The sequence below is a fragment of the Salvia miltiorrhiza genome, chromosome 1, assembly GCF_028751815.1.
Source record: "Salvia miltiorrhiza cultivar Shanhuang (shh) chromosome 1, IMPLAD_Smil_shh, whole genome shotgun sequence".
In the NCBI taxonomy this organism is placed as follows: domain Eukaryota; kingdom Viridiplantae; phylum Streptophyta; class Magnoliopsida; order Lamiales; family Lamiaceae; genus Salvia; species Salvia miltiorrhiza.
The window spans coordinates 64,025-81,182 of NC_080387.1; the positions used below are offsets into that span (position 1 = coordinate 64,025).

General features: G+C 40.1%; 2 protein-coding genes across 3 annotated transcripts; one reads left to right on the forward strand and one right to left on the reverse strand.

Annotated features, from left to right (window-relative positions):
• The first annotated feature begins 128 nt into the window (after positions 1 to 128).
• LOC131006420 (uncharacterized) lies at positions 129 to 2,562 on the forward strand. Of its 2 annotated transcripts, XM_057933590.1 has the most exons (7): positions 129 to 472; positions 653 to 752; positions 1,113 to 1,208; positions 1,322 to 1,374; positions 1,892 to 1,940; positions 2,238 to 2,285; positions 2,363 to 2,562. In XM_057933590.1, the coding sequence occupies exons 1-7, from the start codon at positions 246 to 248 to the stop codon at positions 2,453 to 2,455; spliced, it is 666 nt and encodes a 221-aa protein (XP_057789573.1). In that variant the 5' UTR covers positions 129 to 245; the 3' UTR covers positions 2,456 to 2,562. The 2 variants fall into 2 exon arrangements, with proteins under 2 accessions (XP_057789573.1, XP_057789574.1); XM_057933591.1 differs by lacking the exon at positions 2,363 to 2,562 and having other exon boundaries at positions 135 to 472; positions 2,222 to 2,290.
• Positions 2,563 to 13,244: 10,682 nt separating this feature from the next.
• On the reverse strand, positions 13,245 to 16,305 carry LOC131024337 (probable protein phosphatase 2C 2). Its single transcript, XM_057953851.1, has 4 exons — positions 15,908 to 16,305; positions 15,051 to 15,221; positions 14,740 to 14,975; positions 13,245 to 14,112 (listed from the first exon to the last, which is right to left on the reverse strand). The coding sequence occupies exons 1-4, from the start codon at positions 15,974 to 15,976 to the stop codon at positions 13,542 to 13,544; spliced, it is 1,047 nt and encodes a 348-aa protein (XP_057809834.1). The 5' UTR covers positions 15,977 to 16,305; the 3' UTR covers positions 13,245 to 13,541.
• Between the last annotated feature and the right edge of the window lie 853 nt (positions 16,306 to 17,158).

Sequence of the window (17,158 nt, forward strand, 5' to 3'; positions counted from 1 at the left end):
TGAAAAAATCAAAACTAATTCTATCATGTAAGCTATCATGTAACCCCACAGCATCTTTACACCATGTGGTCCCCCATCATAAAGTAGGCTATCATTTAAGCTATCATGTAACCCCATTGCGGATGCTCTAATACTCCTATGTGTATTGAGGAGTCGACGGCGACGAAACAAGCGTGCAGACTCTAGGCTGAAGCACCTTGAAAAATAATCCGCTATCTGATCGGCGGCGCTTCCTCTCATTCCCAATGTCGGCAGCTGCAGCAACGGCGGTGGTAGCACTAATTAACCACCACGCCACATCCGGCGCCGAGAAACTCAAGCCCCGCTCTTTATCCTCCCATAATCCATTCGCCAAAAAAGTGTTGCGTGTCGGCAGATTTTATGCCCCTTCAAACAGGACTTTTCACAAACACCTTACCGGCGTCAAATTCCGGCGGCCCTTCTCCCCCGTCATGGAATGGCAGGATTGCACGTAATAGATTTCCCCCCTTCTTCTCTATACTTTTGATTGATGTAATTTCTTAGTTTGATGCTATGTGATTGACTAAAGTTGGATAATCTGGTAATATGAGGAGCTGCGGCCATGGTTTTGAAGTCATCGAGCATCGATTTTTTGTAATTTTACAAGTGGAGTCCCGTTTCGTATTTGCAGGGTGAAGAAGGAAATAGACGTCCCGATTTCAGTTGCTTATCAGTGTTACTCTGATCGTGAAGCCATTCCTGAGTGGATGCCCTTCATATCATCCGTGAAGGTGTGTGATTATTTGGGCCTTTTGACTTCTTCTTTTTAGGGTTCGTTTCTTAAGATTGATGTATTCTATGTTCGCTTTTATTTTGGATGCAATGAGAACTTTAAGTGTGATGAAGATTTGGTTTAGAAAATAAACTTTATTGATTATGATTTTCACCAATAGATCTTGCTTGATTCATACCCTATTGAAAGGGTAAGGATACTCAATAGTGTATAATATCAATCCCAAAAAGTGTGATGAAGATTTAGAAAGTGAAGTTTCTTGATTATGGGTTTCACCAATTGATCTTGCTAAGAACCACTTTCTTCATATCTAGATATTCTTGAGTTGAGTAATTGATTGGTTCTAAGTCTTTGTTAGATTCTGGAGGACAAACCTGACCTATCAAGATGGTCACTCAAGTATAAAGCATTTGGGCGTGATATAGAATTTTCTTGGCTCGCGCGAAATATGCAGGTACTAATAAAATGAGAAAAGTGAGGACTAGTTCCAGTATCTGTTTTACAATCTTCATTGCTTTCTTGGTTGTTTTACTTTCACCAAGTGTTGTTATTGCTTCTTTCTTGCAGCCTATACTAAACCAGAAAATTCACTGGAGATCTCTCGAGGGTCTTCCTAATAGGTACTAAAAAATTGTCTGGTGGACCCATCTTGCGTAGTCAGATTTTCAAGCTCTTGTCACGACCTATGTGCTTGACATCCGTGTCCTATCCCAGACATTCCATATACTCTGTTTCTGTCTTGAACTTTTCGATATAAAATGACTAGTCATTCAGGTCTTCTCGCTTTTGAGATTTTCCATTCTTCTCAAGCTTAAATGATAAGGGGAAGAGTTATTTTTTTATTTTATTATTATTATTATAGCACTATCGTTTGCATGAAATCTCTTTTGAGATCAGTAGTTTTACTTGAATTATTTTTCTCCTTCATCTGTCTAAAAATGTCAGATGCACTTTGCATTTTGTCTGTAGTCGTCTTTGTGCTTGTCTGCATTTCCTCAATGGCTGCTGTATGGCAGTCCATTAAGTAAATAAAAGGTGAAATGCTTCGAGGAATATTCATCTTCAAACCTAGTAACTTGAAAAGGCTGTCTTCAATTTAGCTATGCTTCACACTGCATTTTGCTTGCTTATTTGCAGGGGAGCTGTAAGATTTTTCCCTAAAGGTGCTGATTCTTGTTCGGTAGAAGTACGTTTTCTTTACAAATTATCCACTTCATTTTCATTTGCTCTGTATCTTTTTTGCAATTCACACGTCTAATTCTCTCTTAGCCGTATTACATCACCTTGTATGGTGCATCTTTATATTGAAATTGATAATAATTTGCTACTAAGTTAAGTTGTTCAATAAGCCAGTTCATGACATGTATTACAACGTTTATAGTTCTATTTCAAGAAAGAATAGGATTAAGAGAGAATCTCAACCATTTTTTAGCAGCTTGAACAACTAAATATGTTCACACATTAAAGCTTTCTTGTAATGCAGCTTACGGTTTCGTATGAAGTTCCACCACTGCTGACTCCAGTGGCATCTGTAAGTAGTGAAATCGTTTTTCAATTTGAAGCATTTCCTGTAAGCTGCTAGTTATGTCATTGTGCTGTACTGCTTAGGCACTGCAACCTTTCCTCGAAAGCTTGCTTGTTCGCGGACTGGAACGCTTCGCAAACTTCGCCAAAACCTATTCGACTGAATCAAGAGCATAGTTTCTGAATTGTGCTATGCAGATGAGAAGTTAAATTGATAACTGTGAGATACTCTGTGTACCTGTAAAGATCAATTCTTGTTGGCAATAGAGTTTCCAATTGTTTCAGCACTTCTTGCATATGTTGCATGTATATAGTTCCACTCTATATTTTAATTAGTTGATCTTGTTATATTTCAACAAATTGCGACAGTCAACAATTGCTCGAAAGTATATGAATTATATTCAAATTCCAGTTTAAATCAAAGGGTTATTGCCGTAAAATACATCAAGTTTATCAATTTTTTGGTTTATATCATGACTTTTTAATTTGGCCAATAAATACATGAATTTAATATTTGTTCGCAATTATCCCACCATATACAATTTCGCCCAAATTAATCTGAGGTGGCAGTCGGATTGCCAACGTGATTGTCGGAATTGCCAAATCACACATACACACACTTCTCTCTCTCTCTCTCTCTAAGACACACACACAAAAGTCAAACCCTGCCCCCTTCGCCGCCCTCCTCCACCAATAGAGCCGCCGTCTTCCCCCCAGCAGAGCCCCCCCTCCGCCGCACTCCCCCACAAGCAGACCCTCCTCCGTCGGCGCCTCGACAACAGCCCCACCAACAGACCATCTTCCCTCTCTAGTCTCTCTCCCTCGACCAACAGCCCCACCAAATTGAAAATCCAAAGTCCAAAACCCCACCAAATTGATTTTCCAAAACCCAAATCCAAAACCAAAACTCGAATTCACCATGCTCAATGATAGAGCTGCTAGAAAATTGCATAATTCCAACAAAAATTGGAAGAATTTGGCACTCAACAAGATTTGCAAATTGAAAGACAATTCCCGACAGCGATGGCGGAGAGAATGCTAGCGGCGGAGTGTGTTCCCGCAGCGGGCGGCGTCAGCCATGGAAATAATTTTGGTGGTGGGGCTGGCGGAGGGAACAATTTTGGGAAGGGTTTTTTTTGGTGTGGTGGGCTTGGTTTTTTGGTGTGGCAGGCTATCGGCGTCGGTGAGGAAGGGTTTGCTGGAGGGGGAAAGAGAGGCGGCCGACTAGAGTCACCGGAGTGGCTGTAGGTCAGAGAATAAGGAAGTTCCGCTGAGGGCAAGGAGGGTCTGCGGCGGGCATCGAATTTGGGTGAAGGCGGCAGGCTTGGCGGCGGCAAGAAAAGGCATCGCACGATGCCTGCTGCCCCTGGCTAGCGGTGGAGGGGTAGTGCCACTGTCGTCGAGTACAACATCTGCCGCAACTAGCTGCGACGGGGAAGGGGGATGGGTCTATTGAGAGTGGTGTATGATGTGTGTGCGTGAGAGTGAGAGAGAGAGAGAGAGAGAGTTTGTGGGGTGTGAAAGAGAGAGAGTGTGTGTGTGATTTGGCAATTCGTGTCACGTCCGTGCCACATAAGCCACGTAAATGACACGTAAGTTTCGATTGTGCCGGAGTTATTCGTCGTGGGATATTTAAGAATCAATCTTAAATTCATGTATTTATTGGCAAAATTAAAAGGTCATGATATAAACCAGAAAATTGGCAAACTTGATGTATTTTACGGCAATAACCCCTTAAATCAATATTATTTTCTTGGTAATTCTTTAAAATTTGATTCAAATTATATTTCCGGCCACACTTAATACTACAAATTCAAAAATTAATTACTCTCTATGTCCCATTAATAATGTCTCAATTTTTTTTTTGAATTGTCTCATTTATAATATCTCAATTCATAAAAGAAAATAAATTAGACACCTAATTGTGCTAAAAGGAACATGTGGGTTTCTCCTATTTTTTTTATTAAAGCATTTTTTGTTTTCTCTCCTCTCTTTAAACAAGTGGGATACCAGTACCAGCACCTTTATTATTATTATTATTATTATTATTATTATTATTATTATTATTATTATTAAAGGGGAAAAGCCTCATCTATTAATCAATAAGGCCTCTTTTTACAACTTCCTCTAGCCACTGCGAGAAAGCTTCAGTCCACACAGTTTCCTCATTGTTCCTACTTGCAAACTGAGCGAGCTTGTGTGCGGCCTCATTCGCAGACCTATACATGTGGAAAACTCCTAAAAGAAAGCTAGATCTTGCTGCTTTTATAATGTCGTAAATGTCCTTCTGTAACAGCTCTTTCCCCTTTTCTGGTTTGGCTAGAATCCTTGCTGCAAGAAAAGAGTCATAATAAAGCTCAATTGGTGAAATATCTTCTTCAATTCTCATCACAACCCCATCCACCCTGCCATCATCATTGTGCAACCAACACGTTTGAGCGAGGTGGTGTCGGCTTCGACTTAGCTGCAATAATCCGACCCTCCGAATTTTGGATAATCACTCTCACGCCAAAGCGACCTTTGCTCGGGTTAAAAACTGTAGGAATATTAAACTTAATTAATACTCGATACGCCCGATGATCGTCTCTTGGATTATCTAAATTCACCATACATTGATTAAACATAGCATGCTCCTATTAATTTAATTACTGTACAAAAGAGTTTAGAAATACCTGAAGAATTCCTAAGAACTCATCAATAAATTGCTGAACAGGACAAAATACTTCAACGAACCGTTTCACCCCTCAAACGATCTCCAATCGTATTTTGCCCAGAAATACGACTTCTTCCTCTTCGAAAGAGCTTTATGTGGTTGCTTTATGTCGTTCTTCGAAGACTGCTAGAAGTTGATTTCCGGTGAAAATCTGACTCCCTGCGAAAATCTGACTCCAGCTCTGATCTTCTGGCCTGTATCCCGCTCAATCCCCGACGTCGGATGTACGACGATCTTCGAGGATTGTCCGGAGAAAACACCCACTCAACAGGTGCCACCCAACTCTCACAGAAAACCTAATTTTGTAATATGAAATTACATACGTTTGGTCTATTCTGTTCTGAGAGCTGAACTGTATTTATAATTATAATATAGGATATGGGTCAGACTTATTAGTTAGGTTATTTTTCTCCTACTGGCCTCATGAGTCTTTTGGCCAGCCCAGGGATCAAATGCAAGGAATAAAGATGAGCCTCAAATGAATTAATTCTTATGATCAGCCCAGATCATAATTAATTCATAAATATTTATTCATTCCACTAGAGAATCAATATTGACTTACCCTTTTATTGTCGATGATGAGTCGGGGCTTGTATTTAGGCTTGTCGAACCCCCGTATTTAAGATACCCAACATCCATTAATTAATTAAAGCTTCTAACAACTTATATTAATTAATTTCTTATTTAATCCTTAAGTAGTACCACTCAACCTTATTATTGCACCTGAACTTAATCAACTTGCAGAGTTTAGTGCAATAAATCTTTTGAGCTCCTTAAGGGGATGTTATCATCCTATACCGAATTCGGTCACCTAATACAGATTATCAAATGTCATATATAAAGTTATATCACCCAAGATACAGAGTACTCAAGTTAATATGTAACTCCCACCCATAGTAAATCAAAGTGATACACAACTTTATATATACATCTGAAATTTTATTAGGATTTAGGTCCCGTTAAGCCACCGAGATCTTGATTCTTCACTTAAGTCAGACAGAAGAATACATCTCATTGTGATCCTATCAATACGTTTACACGTACCAGTATAGACAAGTAGCCAAGACAAACTACTTCCATCTATACTGCAGCCTAAAACAACAACTCGTCCTAGAGTCGTCTCGGTTGTGATCAATTTTATATCTCATAAGGTTATTCCAATTATAAGGTCTTATGTGATCTACAACACACCATATAATCTACTTATATAGAGATAATTGGACATACATATGCAATTATTGACAATTTAGATCGGAGATAAGATAGTGAACTTAGGAATTATTGCATACAAGCATAAAAGTTCTTACTTTCAGTATACAAATCCAACAAAAAACAACGTTGACGTCAACTCTATACCGACTAAAATACAATTCTTTCCACTTTTGATCCGCACATTTCATGCCCAACTACTCCACTCTTTCTAGTATTGGTTGAGCCGACTTATAAGCATCCATCAAAGCCACACTATCCTCTTTTCTCACAAAATCCATCCTCGATTAGTTGTCAAGCAAAATCTTACACGTGAGATTCCACCCTTGTCAAATCAACACTGCCCACATATCATACTCTTTATCCTCAAACTCTTTTCTCACAACCCAAACAATGTCCAACGGACTAAAAAACCTGCACACCTTTTTAAAATCCTCCAAAACCTGCTCTCCTTCCATTTTACATTCAACATCGGACATAAAAATCAACAAATATTATGTAGATGTCCATCTGTCTGCGCAATTGGGACAAATGCCATCGCAAGGAACGTGATGAGCTCGAATACTTGTTGCAGTTGGGATAAGGTCTTTCATGGCTCTCCACAGAATGTCACAAGGTTTTCTTTCGGACTAGAATTTTTTGCCTTGTGCGGCGTCGATCACTCACAATCGACCAGCCAACACTCGTGTTTAGATTTGGGTGAGTATTCGTGTACTCGCGCAAGCAACAATCAAGAACATGCACAGCAGACATAAACGTAAAGTACGCATCAACATACGGGACAACTCACTCCCAACATTTGCATTACTCACAATTCGTACAAAGAAACAATAGGCTTGCACACACGAATCTCTCTCTAGTGAGATTCGCCCAAAAACTGCCCTATCTATGTGATGGACAATCCCCCATCACTAGGATAACCGTCGGGTCAACCGTCTAGCCAATCAGGGGCTTCCCACGTCGTGGGCAGTTAGCCTTGCCCACAAACTTGCGCTCAACCGCCCGGATGCCAACTTCCGCGCCTTGCTTTGTTGGCCCGCATAGCCAACTGTCGCCCGCGTGGCTGCCGAGTAGACTTGGCGCCAATCCTCATCGTGGCGGGAGTCCGCGCGCGCGGCCCGCACGCCCATCGCTCGGCGTGCGCGCGCACGTCTCCCGTCGCCCATCTCTCGGCGCCCCGTACGCCCGACATGCAATGCCCGGCGCACTCGCTCGGCAGCGTGCGTGCCCTCGACACGGCGCTCGCCCCATGCTCGCCCGACACTTGGTCTCGGCGCCCTGCACGCCCGATGTGCGGCGCTCGGCATCACCCGGCGCGCCCACTCGGCGACGTACGTGCCCAACGACCCTTGCCCTCATTCCGAACCAACCGAGTTGCCTAGGATGGGAACAACTCGACACCATCATGCCGAGGCGTGCCAATTTCTCGACACGTCTCGGCACCAACGCTCAAGGGGCTAACAAACCACCCCCACCAGAGCTAGACGACGCCCTCGTTGTTGGTGGTGCTCCTCCATCTGCTTTCTCCCAATATTCGGCAATTTGCTTCTCGAATTGCCACAAGCCAACAGCCTTTTCCCAAGTTGCATCAGCCTCTGATTCTCCGCCCCATTGCACCAAGTAATCTGTCCGTCGATTTTTCTTGCTTTGTCCCATGGTGCGGTGATCAAGGACTCTCTCCACAGACTTGGAATACTGCTGCCTAATCACGGGTGGCGTGCGTCGCGCCTGCTTCCTTGAAGAATCCAGCAAATCCGCACTGAACTTCTTCAAGAACGATACATGAAATGTTAGGTGTATCTTTAGCACCACACGAGATCGCGGTACAGAGGAGTGGTGGAGATTGTCCCGCGGCTTACCGATTTGCTCGAGAGAAGCAAGAGTTGTTGGATGAGGCGCGAGATAGCCTCGCCAAGGCACAGCGCCGGATGAAGAAGTATGCGGATAAACATCGGCGTGATGTGGAAGTCTTCCATACTAACTTACTTCAGAGTTTTGTGTCCTATGTACTACTTTGCTCATGTGATTTATAGTAATCCATCGCCAAAAGATATGTTGTTTTAACCGAAAATTAGTCTTTTGCATCCGGTCCCCACCATATCTCGTCTCTCCTGCTTTTCTCCCCAATGGGTGAATTCAAAATGCCATGCATTTCATGGAGCAAGAAAAGCTCTTGAACCTTCTCTTTGTCCCAAGTCCTATCTTCCAACATTAGCTCCTACACCTTCATTTCCGAAGCTTCAACATTTTCCTTCCCAATCATCTTCTCTCTATACAAGCCGCTAACATATCTATCTTTAGTTACTGTCAATGTTTTACCGTCCCATACCTCCATCTCATACCTCTATGAATAATATTCTTACTCCCAATTATATACCTCCACGCGTAGGAGCAGTTCGGTTTCGCCTTCGCCTAAAAAATGTTCTCGTTTTTAAAGTATCTAGACTAAAACACTTTTGTTACCAAAGAATATGGATGCTTCAATATTCTCCGCACATATTTGGCTAACAAGGCTTGGTTAAAACTAATTAAATCACGGAAGCCCATCTCACCTTCATTCTTCGTTTTACACATATTTTTCCACTTCGTCCAGTGAAGTCTCTTATTTTCCTCTTTATCCCCCCACCACAAGCTTGCACACAGTTTATGGATACCCTCGCATAATGACTACAAAATTTTAAAACGTTTCATGGCGTAAGTGAGGATAGCTTATAAAATTGCTTTGATTAATACTTCATTACCATCTGCTGAAAAATCTCTCTGATTCCATCCAAAGATTTTCTTTTGAACTCTATCTTTGATGTAGCCAAACTGCACTCGTTTTCTTCGAAGCGAGAATGTTGGCAAGCCTAGGTACATCTATAAACCATGATCCACTCTAATATCCAACTCTTCTTTAACAATTGAGCACAACCGGACGTCTCTGTTGGGCTGAAAGTAATGGAAGATTTTTCTAGGTTGATCAACCGTCATGACACTTTTTCGTACGTCTCCAGAATTCTCTTAATCTCTCTTGCATCTCCTTGCTTCGATTTAAGAAAAAGGAAACTGTCGTCGGCAAAAACAAATGTGAGATAGTTGTCTGCCTCGGAATAATAGGAATCCCCATAAACCTCCCAACTCTCTCCGCTTCGTGGAGCATCGATGAGAAGCCTTAAGCACAAATCACAAGCAGAAATGGTGAAAGATGATATCCTTACCTTAGTCGCTCTTTCGGCAGCTCCAGCACAAAATACGGTTTGGAGATAAATCAAGAAATGATGTGTAAATGTTCATTGCCTGTCGTGCTTTTGACGTCGAGGACGCCGGCCAATCCGTTCCGACATTACTATTGTTGTGGATACCATCACAAGGTGAGTTATTAGCTTGATTTTGTGAGCAATTTTCTTGCGATTTAGCTTTGGGCTATACTTGTGAGTTATTAGGTTAATTTTTTTGTTTTACAGGAACTTGACTGTAGATTTTTCGATTGGATTGATCTGGAAATGTCATCATTCCAGAAAGGGTGTGTCAACAAAGTTTGTCGTGAAAGAGACATGGCAGAGGAAGAAATCGAAGTATTGAGGAATGATTTGAGAAAAATGAAATGTCAAACTAAGCTACTCAAACTGATAATGATTTGTTTCTTCATTTATTGGGCAATAGTGTGGAAGTAGTTTGTTCAAGTGTTAAGTTTTTTTAACTTGTGCTGAATGAAGTTAACTCATTCAAATTTTCTGATTTTAGGTTATATCTTTAAGTGTTCAATCTTAATGTAAGGATGTTATCCCCTTGTACCTTTTGAACTTAATGTTATGAAATGAAGCAAGTGTTATATTCCAATGAAAGAAGATGAATGTAGACTAAAACCATGTCCATTAAACCAACCTCAAAATGAAGCAAGTGTTTGGTATAAAAGCTATCTAAATATCAGACAAAATGGACATAAATCATCCAAAAGAGAGTATGTTAACCATCTCTACTGCTATTACAAAAGCTGGATTAAGTCTTCAATATCAAAATGCTTCATGATGGCCGACTTTCTTGTATGGAAACTTCAGTGGTTGCAATTTCAGAAATAGTTCCACTGCTCGATCTTGTCCTTCGTGGGTTAACAAATTGAACCCCTCGAGAACATCCTTTATGCCATTAAATGAAAAAGGTGTTAGTAGGTTGTTGATACTTAATCTTACAATTGAAATCAATGGACAATGATTGTTATAGTACCTTGAAGTATATGTTTCCAGTTTCTGGAAACACAATAGAGCCCACACATTTTCTTACTATTGCTCTTTCTCTTTCCACAACCTTGTCCTTTCCTTTTGGGGCTAAGGATGTAGAGCCCTTTTCAACTCTGTTCCAGAGGCTTCTTAGCTTTAGGTGGCCTGGCTCTCTTCTTTTCCTCTCACGGTTATTTCTCTACAGCCTCGTTCTTACATGTACGAGTGTTATGCCCAGGCTGCATACACCTACTACATGTCATTTTCACTCCATTCTTCTTGAGCTTGTGGGTGTTATTTGGGTTTACTTCATCCGAATTCCTCTTCCTTTTCAGTTTTGGTCTACCCGACATCCTTCTTATGTGTGGTGGAAACGCTGTGTAGCCCTCAGCATCCAACCACATCTTCTTCCCATTTAAAGGTTTCAAACCAAATGCGTATGCCAATTTATATCTCTTAATAGTATAGTAGTCATGAATGTATGCAACCGAATCCACTTTTAAGAATGCTAAGGCAACTATGGCATGCACACATGGAATTCCATTTAATTCCCAAACTCTACATGTGCATGCCCTAGACTCTATCACAACTACAAATTTGTCATCATGGTAATGAACTTCAAATTTTCCACCTATGGCCGGATGTACTTGACAGTTCCTACTCTGCATTTTCAGATTTTCAAGTTTTTTCCTAATTTGTGGGCAGATAGAATCATCCCAATTTTCAGGTATACTCAACTTCTTAACCTGCCTTTCCATCGAGGAACATCTTATATCCTCAAGCATATCTATGACAAGCTTACCTCTAGATTGACAACATACCCATTAAACGTCTCGGATACGTTGTTATCAATCATATCACAAACAGGAGCTAGGGATATGAATGCCTTACAGAACTTGTGAAGACCTCTGTCAAGGAAATTATCATGGGCAACCTCACTTTCTTGCTTCCTCTACATAGGTACTCCTACAAGATTTTCAAAATAGATTTTTGAGTTTGCCTCCCTTATGTTGCTTTTTCCAATTGCAGTAGACATGTTTAGCGCAATTGAGATGTTCGGCAAATGCCACAAGAGAGTTCACAGCATTTATCAACCTCTACATAGAAAAGTTACAAGTTAGAAAACAAACTAAACCTAAAATTATTGGAAAAAATGAATATGACAGCCCCTAACCTTTTGTTGGTCACTTATAAAAGTGAACCCATTCACATCCGAAATCAATTATCAAAAATTGTTCTTCCATTAACATATTAACCCTATAGTAAAGAACACTTCATTGGACTCAAAGACATCAAGAAAAATAACTACAAAAAAGATTTTAGAGGATTGCGGAGGGAAAGTAATCACACACCTTTCTGCCATTACTGTGTTTCGACTGTTGCACAACCTTCGAACTTCGTCTTCGATCACCCAGAAAAACGGAGGAGAAACGCCGCTTCGACCTTCCTTCTTCTCATCCGTGTGTGTTGCGTAATGTGTTTGCAATGGTAGGAAAGATCGTTCATATTCTTGCCGCCTTTTAAAACTCACAAAGCGAAACGACGTCGCATCGGGTGATGTGATATTAATAGAACACGTTGGCGCCACGTATTAAGTGAATAACGCCACATAGGATAATTCCGATATTGGATTTGGCCGGAAAATCTATCATGGGAAAATTGGAAAAATCCAATAGTTTGTGATTTTTTATAGGAAATTGAAAGATGGGAAAAAATGAAAAGCTATAATGCACGGATTCGCCGGAAATCAACCCCGTGCAGTATCCGATTCGCGCGGGGGGCGGGTGCGGGCGCGATTCGCGTGGGATTCGCACGGGATTCGCCACCTGGCGAATCCCCCCAAAAATCAAAAAAAAAAAATTTAGATTCGCGAATCGGATTCGCGAATCGGGATTCACTCTTGTTGGCTGGCAGGAGGCGAGGCGGCATGATCCGAGACGGTTGCCGCGTGCTTCGAAAAGGGTGCAGCGAAACCTGTATTCTAAGACCTTGTTTGCAGTGGATCGAGAGCACCGACGCACAAGGCCACGCCACCGTCTTCGTCGCCAAGTTCTTCGGCCGCGCCGGCCTCATATCCTTCATCTCCGCCGTCCCTGAAACGCAGAGGTGCTGCTGCTCGAGCTGTTGGGGTCGGATCTTGTGATGGGAATGGAGGAAGGGGAGTGGCGGAGGCCATTGGTTGTGGTGGAGGTGCTGCTGCTCGAGCTGTTGGATGAGAGAGAGAGAGTGTTTGGGGAAGGGATTACGGATGAGAGAGAAGGGGGGGGGGGCGCCGCGTGAGAGTAGAGAGAGAGAGGGCGGTGGGTTGTGATAAGGAGAGAGAATAGGGTTGAGAAGAAAATGGGCCGATTCTTTTAATTAAATCTCATGGGCCGATTTTTGTTAATTTCATGGGTCATGCTTTTTTTTATTGGGCTCAATTTATATATTTTTACTTAAATGTAGTATTAAATATTTAAACTAATACATTATACTCTCTAATCTAAGTCTTCTAAATTCTCGAATCGCACCCTATAAATTTTATTGGTTTTATATATAATAAAATATATAAAAATATATATATTTGATTGGTTATATGTAATAAAATATATAAATATAATAGACGTATCCTTCACGAATCGCACCCTATAATTTTTGAAAATCCGTATCCCCGCACCCGAATCATATCGCTCCCGCACCCGCCCCCCGCACCTGTGCAATCTTGATGAAAAGTGACTGCAGTTTAAAGATTTAAAGGCAATTAACCCTAAATTTTAAGGTAATTTGCAATTCCAAAATTTAGTGAAACTTTGTATATATAAAGATAATTAACCTTTAAAAATTATGAATTTGAGAAGAAATGATCTAGGTGGCACCAAAATAAATAAGTCCAATATTAAGGACAATGACAACAAGAGAAAAAGTCGTCATCATCATCATCATCTACCAATACATAGTCAAATTCTTACAAGTTACAACACATATTATTCTCTCGGCCCACCAATTATATGTACACCAAACCAGTGAAACAATTAGGATACAAAAACAGGAAAGAATGTAATAAACAAAACTTCTAAACAGCTCATAATGCTGCTCAAGCTGAAGCTTCCCTCCCTAAAATAGATGGGCAAGGTAGTCGGTAAAAGGCGAAAACTGCCGGCTATCACCGGTTGCTGCCGCCATCCAAGAAACTCCGTAGGCTGCATAAAGCCTCTGCGGAGAGGCTGCAGCATCTCAGCTTCTTCTGGCGCGTCGACAGTTGCTCTGTTTGATCCAGACATGTAAAACACACGATGATCACTGTGAGATTGTCGAAAGTGTTGAGACGAAGGGCCTCCATCACGAGGTCCTTCGCGCATTGCTCAGGGTCGTCGTGTCGTCTGAGCCCGCGACGAACGAGGCTAACGGCTTGCTGGCTTGACAAGACATCCCAGATTCCATCACATCCAATTATGAGGAACTCATCATCCTCTGTTAGAGTGATTTGGTGAAATTCAGGTTCTGCAATGAGAGGCGAGGAGGAACCTCGCGGCAGCTTCATGTCCCAGTCGCCCAGGGCCCGAGTAACAGAGAGAACACCGTTGAGATAGCCATCGTCAATGAATCCACCCAATTCCTCGACACGCCTTCTCTCCGATGCATATGTAGGCCTGTGATCTTGAGACATATCAATCGCCTCGCCTTTCCGGCAGAGAACTGCTCGGCAGTCCCCTGCATTCGCCACCATTAGAAGCCTGGAGTGCAGCACAGTTTTTCTCAGTTTCTAGGTGAAGACACAAACTAGAATCCAACTTAAGATAATTGCCACATTTAACACCACTTTACACCATTTTGCTATTTTCACATCAGTTTAAGGGGGCGTTGGGGGTGTTTGGCTAAGCTTATAATCTCAGCAAAACAGCTTATAAGCTCTTGAGAAGAATTCGGTAAAATAAGTTCCTAAACATTTCCTTCACCCTACTTATTTTTTCATAATCATATAACCCTACTATGATTTGTTATTTCCATAATATACTTTTCCACTTTCAGTTCTCTTCAATTTTCTCTTTCTAACTCACAATTCTATCTCTAGCTTTATAAGTTCAATTATCTTAGAGCTTATAATGACTCTAAAATAAGCTTAACCAAACACCCTCTAAGTTTTATCCCAATACAACTATCACTTATTAAAATATGATGTCCCAATACATATCATGTCATAAAATAGAGTAATAATCCTCTTTAGCTAGTTTAGCTGAATAACTTGAACAGTGTGAAAATTGCCAAAAGAAATTGAAAAGTGATGTTTTAATTGCTAATTATGACAATAAACCTTTTACTATAATCCAACTTACGAAGAGTGATGAAGAACAAAAATATACCTCCCAACGACGAGAGCTGTCAAAGCAGTTGTTCCAGAAGAAGTGCTCACGCTGCCATCATCAGCTAAGGCCATATCCGCTAGCAGAAAAGCTTTCCTCAGACATTTCTCAACCTCCAATATGAATGCATCATTCACTTCAGAAGCTCGGGGGAAATCACCATCTTCGAAGAAGAATCTCATTGCGTGTTTTCTAACATAGGCTGCAGCCTCAGGCCCTCCATGACCATCAAAAACCTGCAAAATGCACCAAAGTCAGATGCTGCCAATGCCAAACATCATTGAAAAAGAAACAACGAAAAGGCTACTCACCCCATAGAAGGCACTAGGTTCGGGGACTGTGATGAGCGACCCCAAGTGTGCTGACAGATCATCTATCCTTATGTGTTCGTCTTCCATGTATCTTCGCGGACCAATATCAGCAAAACCACCAGATCGAATGCTTGGTACAAACGGCACAGGCGTCTCCGGAGATTTAACATCCTTGACATACAGACAATACACAAAACACATACTTGTGAGCAAACATGTCAAATACAAACCAATAAATCGAATGATTTGAGAGATAAGTGCTTAGGGATCATGCTAATTCAGGGCTAGTGGTATCAAATATGGCTTATTATGTGGAATTCTGCATCAGACTTAGCAATCTTTTGTCAAAAGCGCAGCAGAAACTAACCACTGAAGCAATTAATCATGGTCTAAATCAAAGATCATTAAATTTATTATGATGAAAGCATAAAGTCAGCCCTAAAAAAATGATTCCCAGAATTCTGCTTAAGCTTCCATTGATTTAGCAACAATACAAAAGTACCAAACCAATCAATTATAAAATTTGTTTTGAATTCCTTACTCAAAAACGTTCTTGACCCGAACAAACTACTCTAGTGCAATTTTGAATTCATCATATCTTCCCAAAAGATTGAATCTTTTCATCAAGAATCTTTTTTCTATTCTTTTCCCAAATCTCATTAACAAATCCAAGACTCACAGCCAACCTAAAAAATTTGAATGTTGTACAATTCAAGAACTAAACCTATAACTCAACGCATGCATATTTAAGAACGGAGCTAAACATAGGCTAGCTTAAATCAGGGAAAATAAAAGGGAAAAAAAATCCACACAAAAAGGGAGGAACAAAAAATAGGAATTTGAGGTAGAAATCATACAAGTTGAGAAGAGGGCACATCCAACATAGGGATGCTTGTTCGAACTACCACCTCGGCTTCCGCTCCCATCTCCTTCGTCTTCTTCAATCACTAAGCTCTTTCAGACAACTCTTTTCTTGGAAAAATGGAATCTTTAAACCTGAGTCCTTGAAAATTTTACTCTTAATTTTTAGGCGATGAATCTAATATTAACAAAGAATGAATTTTCGCTTCTGGGACTTTCTTGGTATTTCTGTCCGTGTGAAAAAGATGACCAAAACTGCGCACAAGTCGGCTTGAATCGTTACTTATAGGTGGGGGAGAGATACCGGGAAACCGGCTGTCAGCTTGTGGTGACCGACAACTGCCTGCCGCCCCTTTGAGCTAAAACTAAACTATATACTATCAGTATCACAGAGTTATACTCCATAATTTGGTCATTGATGATTCCTTCAACACCCGAATCTTCTGTGGTCTTTTGATTCTTGCATATCTGAGTTTTGTTGTCAATTATTTTACACTTCATCACTTAATTAGTGTCTTTTTTTTTTTCAAATTAATATGCTGATATTTTAATTATTTTGAAACAGTTAATAATATATGTAGTTTGTTTATAAATTTCAGTTGAGAATTATTTTTATTCGAATCGACAATATATAAGTGGATTTATTATATTTATTTCCTTTGTTGGCATGTAATTCCTCTTTGAGAACTTTTTTTTGTGTGTGAAAAGTATAGCATGTAGCACAAGCTGCACAACACAGTTTTCTTGTTTTCAAGATAATTTTAGTTCTGCTGAATTCGTAATACAAATAATAGTGATGAAGTGTAATATATATATGGAGTATATTATAGTGAATTACGATAATATAAGTTAAATATCTTTAATCTTATGTCCATTGCATAAAATAATAGATTGAACTGCAAATTACTGTTGTACTAGCATTTGCATCCCGTGCAATGCACGGAAAATATTTTTATATTTTTATATTTATATAAAATTGATACAAACTTAATTATCATATTTATAAATTTAATAAAAATAATAATTTTATCATAATATATTTGAGTTGAATATTAAAAAAATTAAAAATTAAAGAAGAGTTCACAATAATAAAAATTAATATTATGAAAAGGCATAATATGAGTAAAAAGAACAAAACAAAACAAAAAAAATAGAATTTTTCACAAAAAGAGGAGAGATGAAAGATAAATTTTTTTAAAAATTTTAATCATTAAATAAATATGACTCCTACATTTTAAATCAAATAT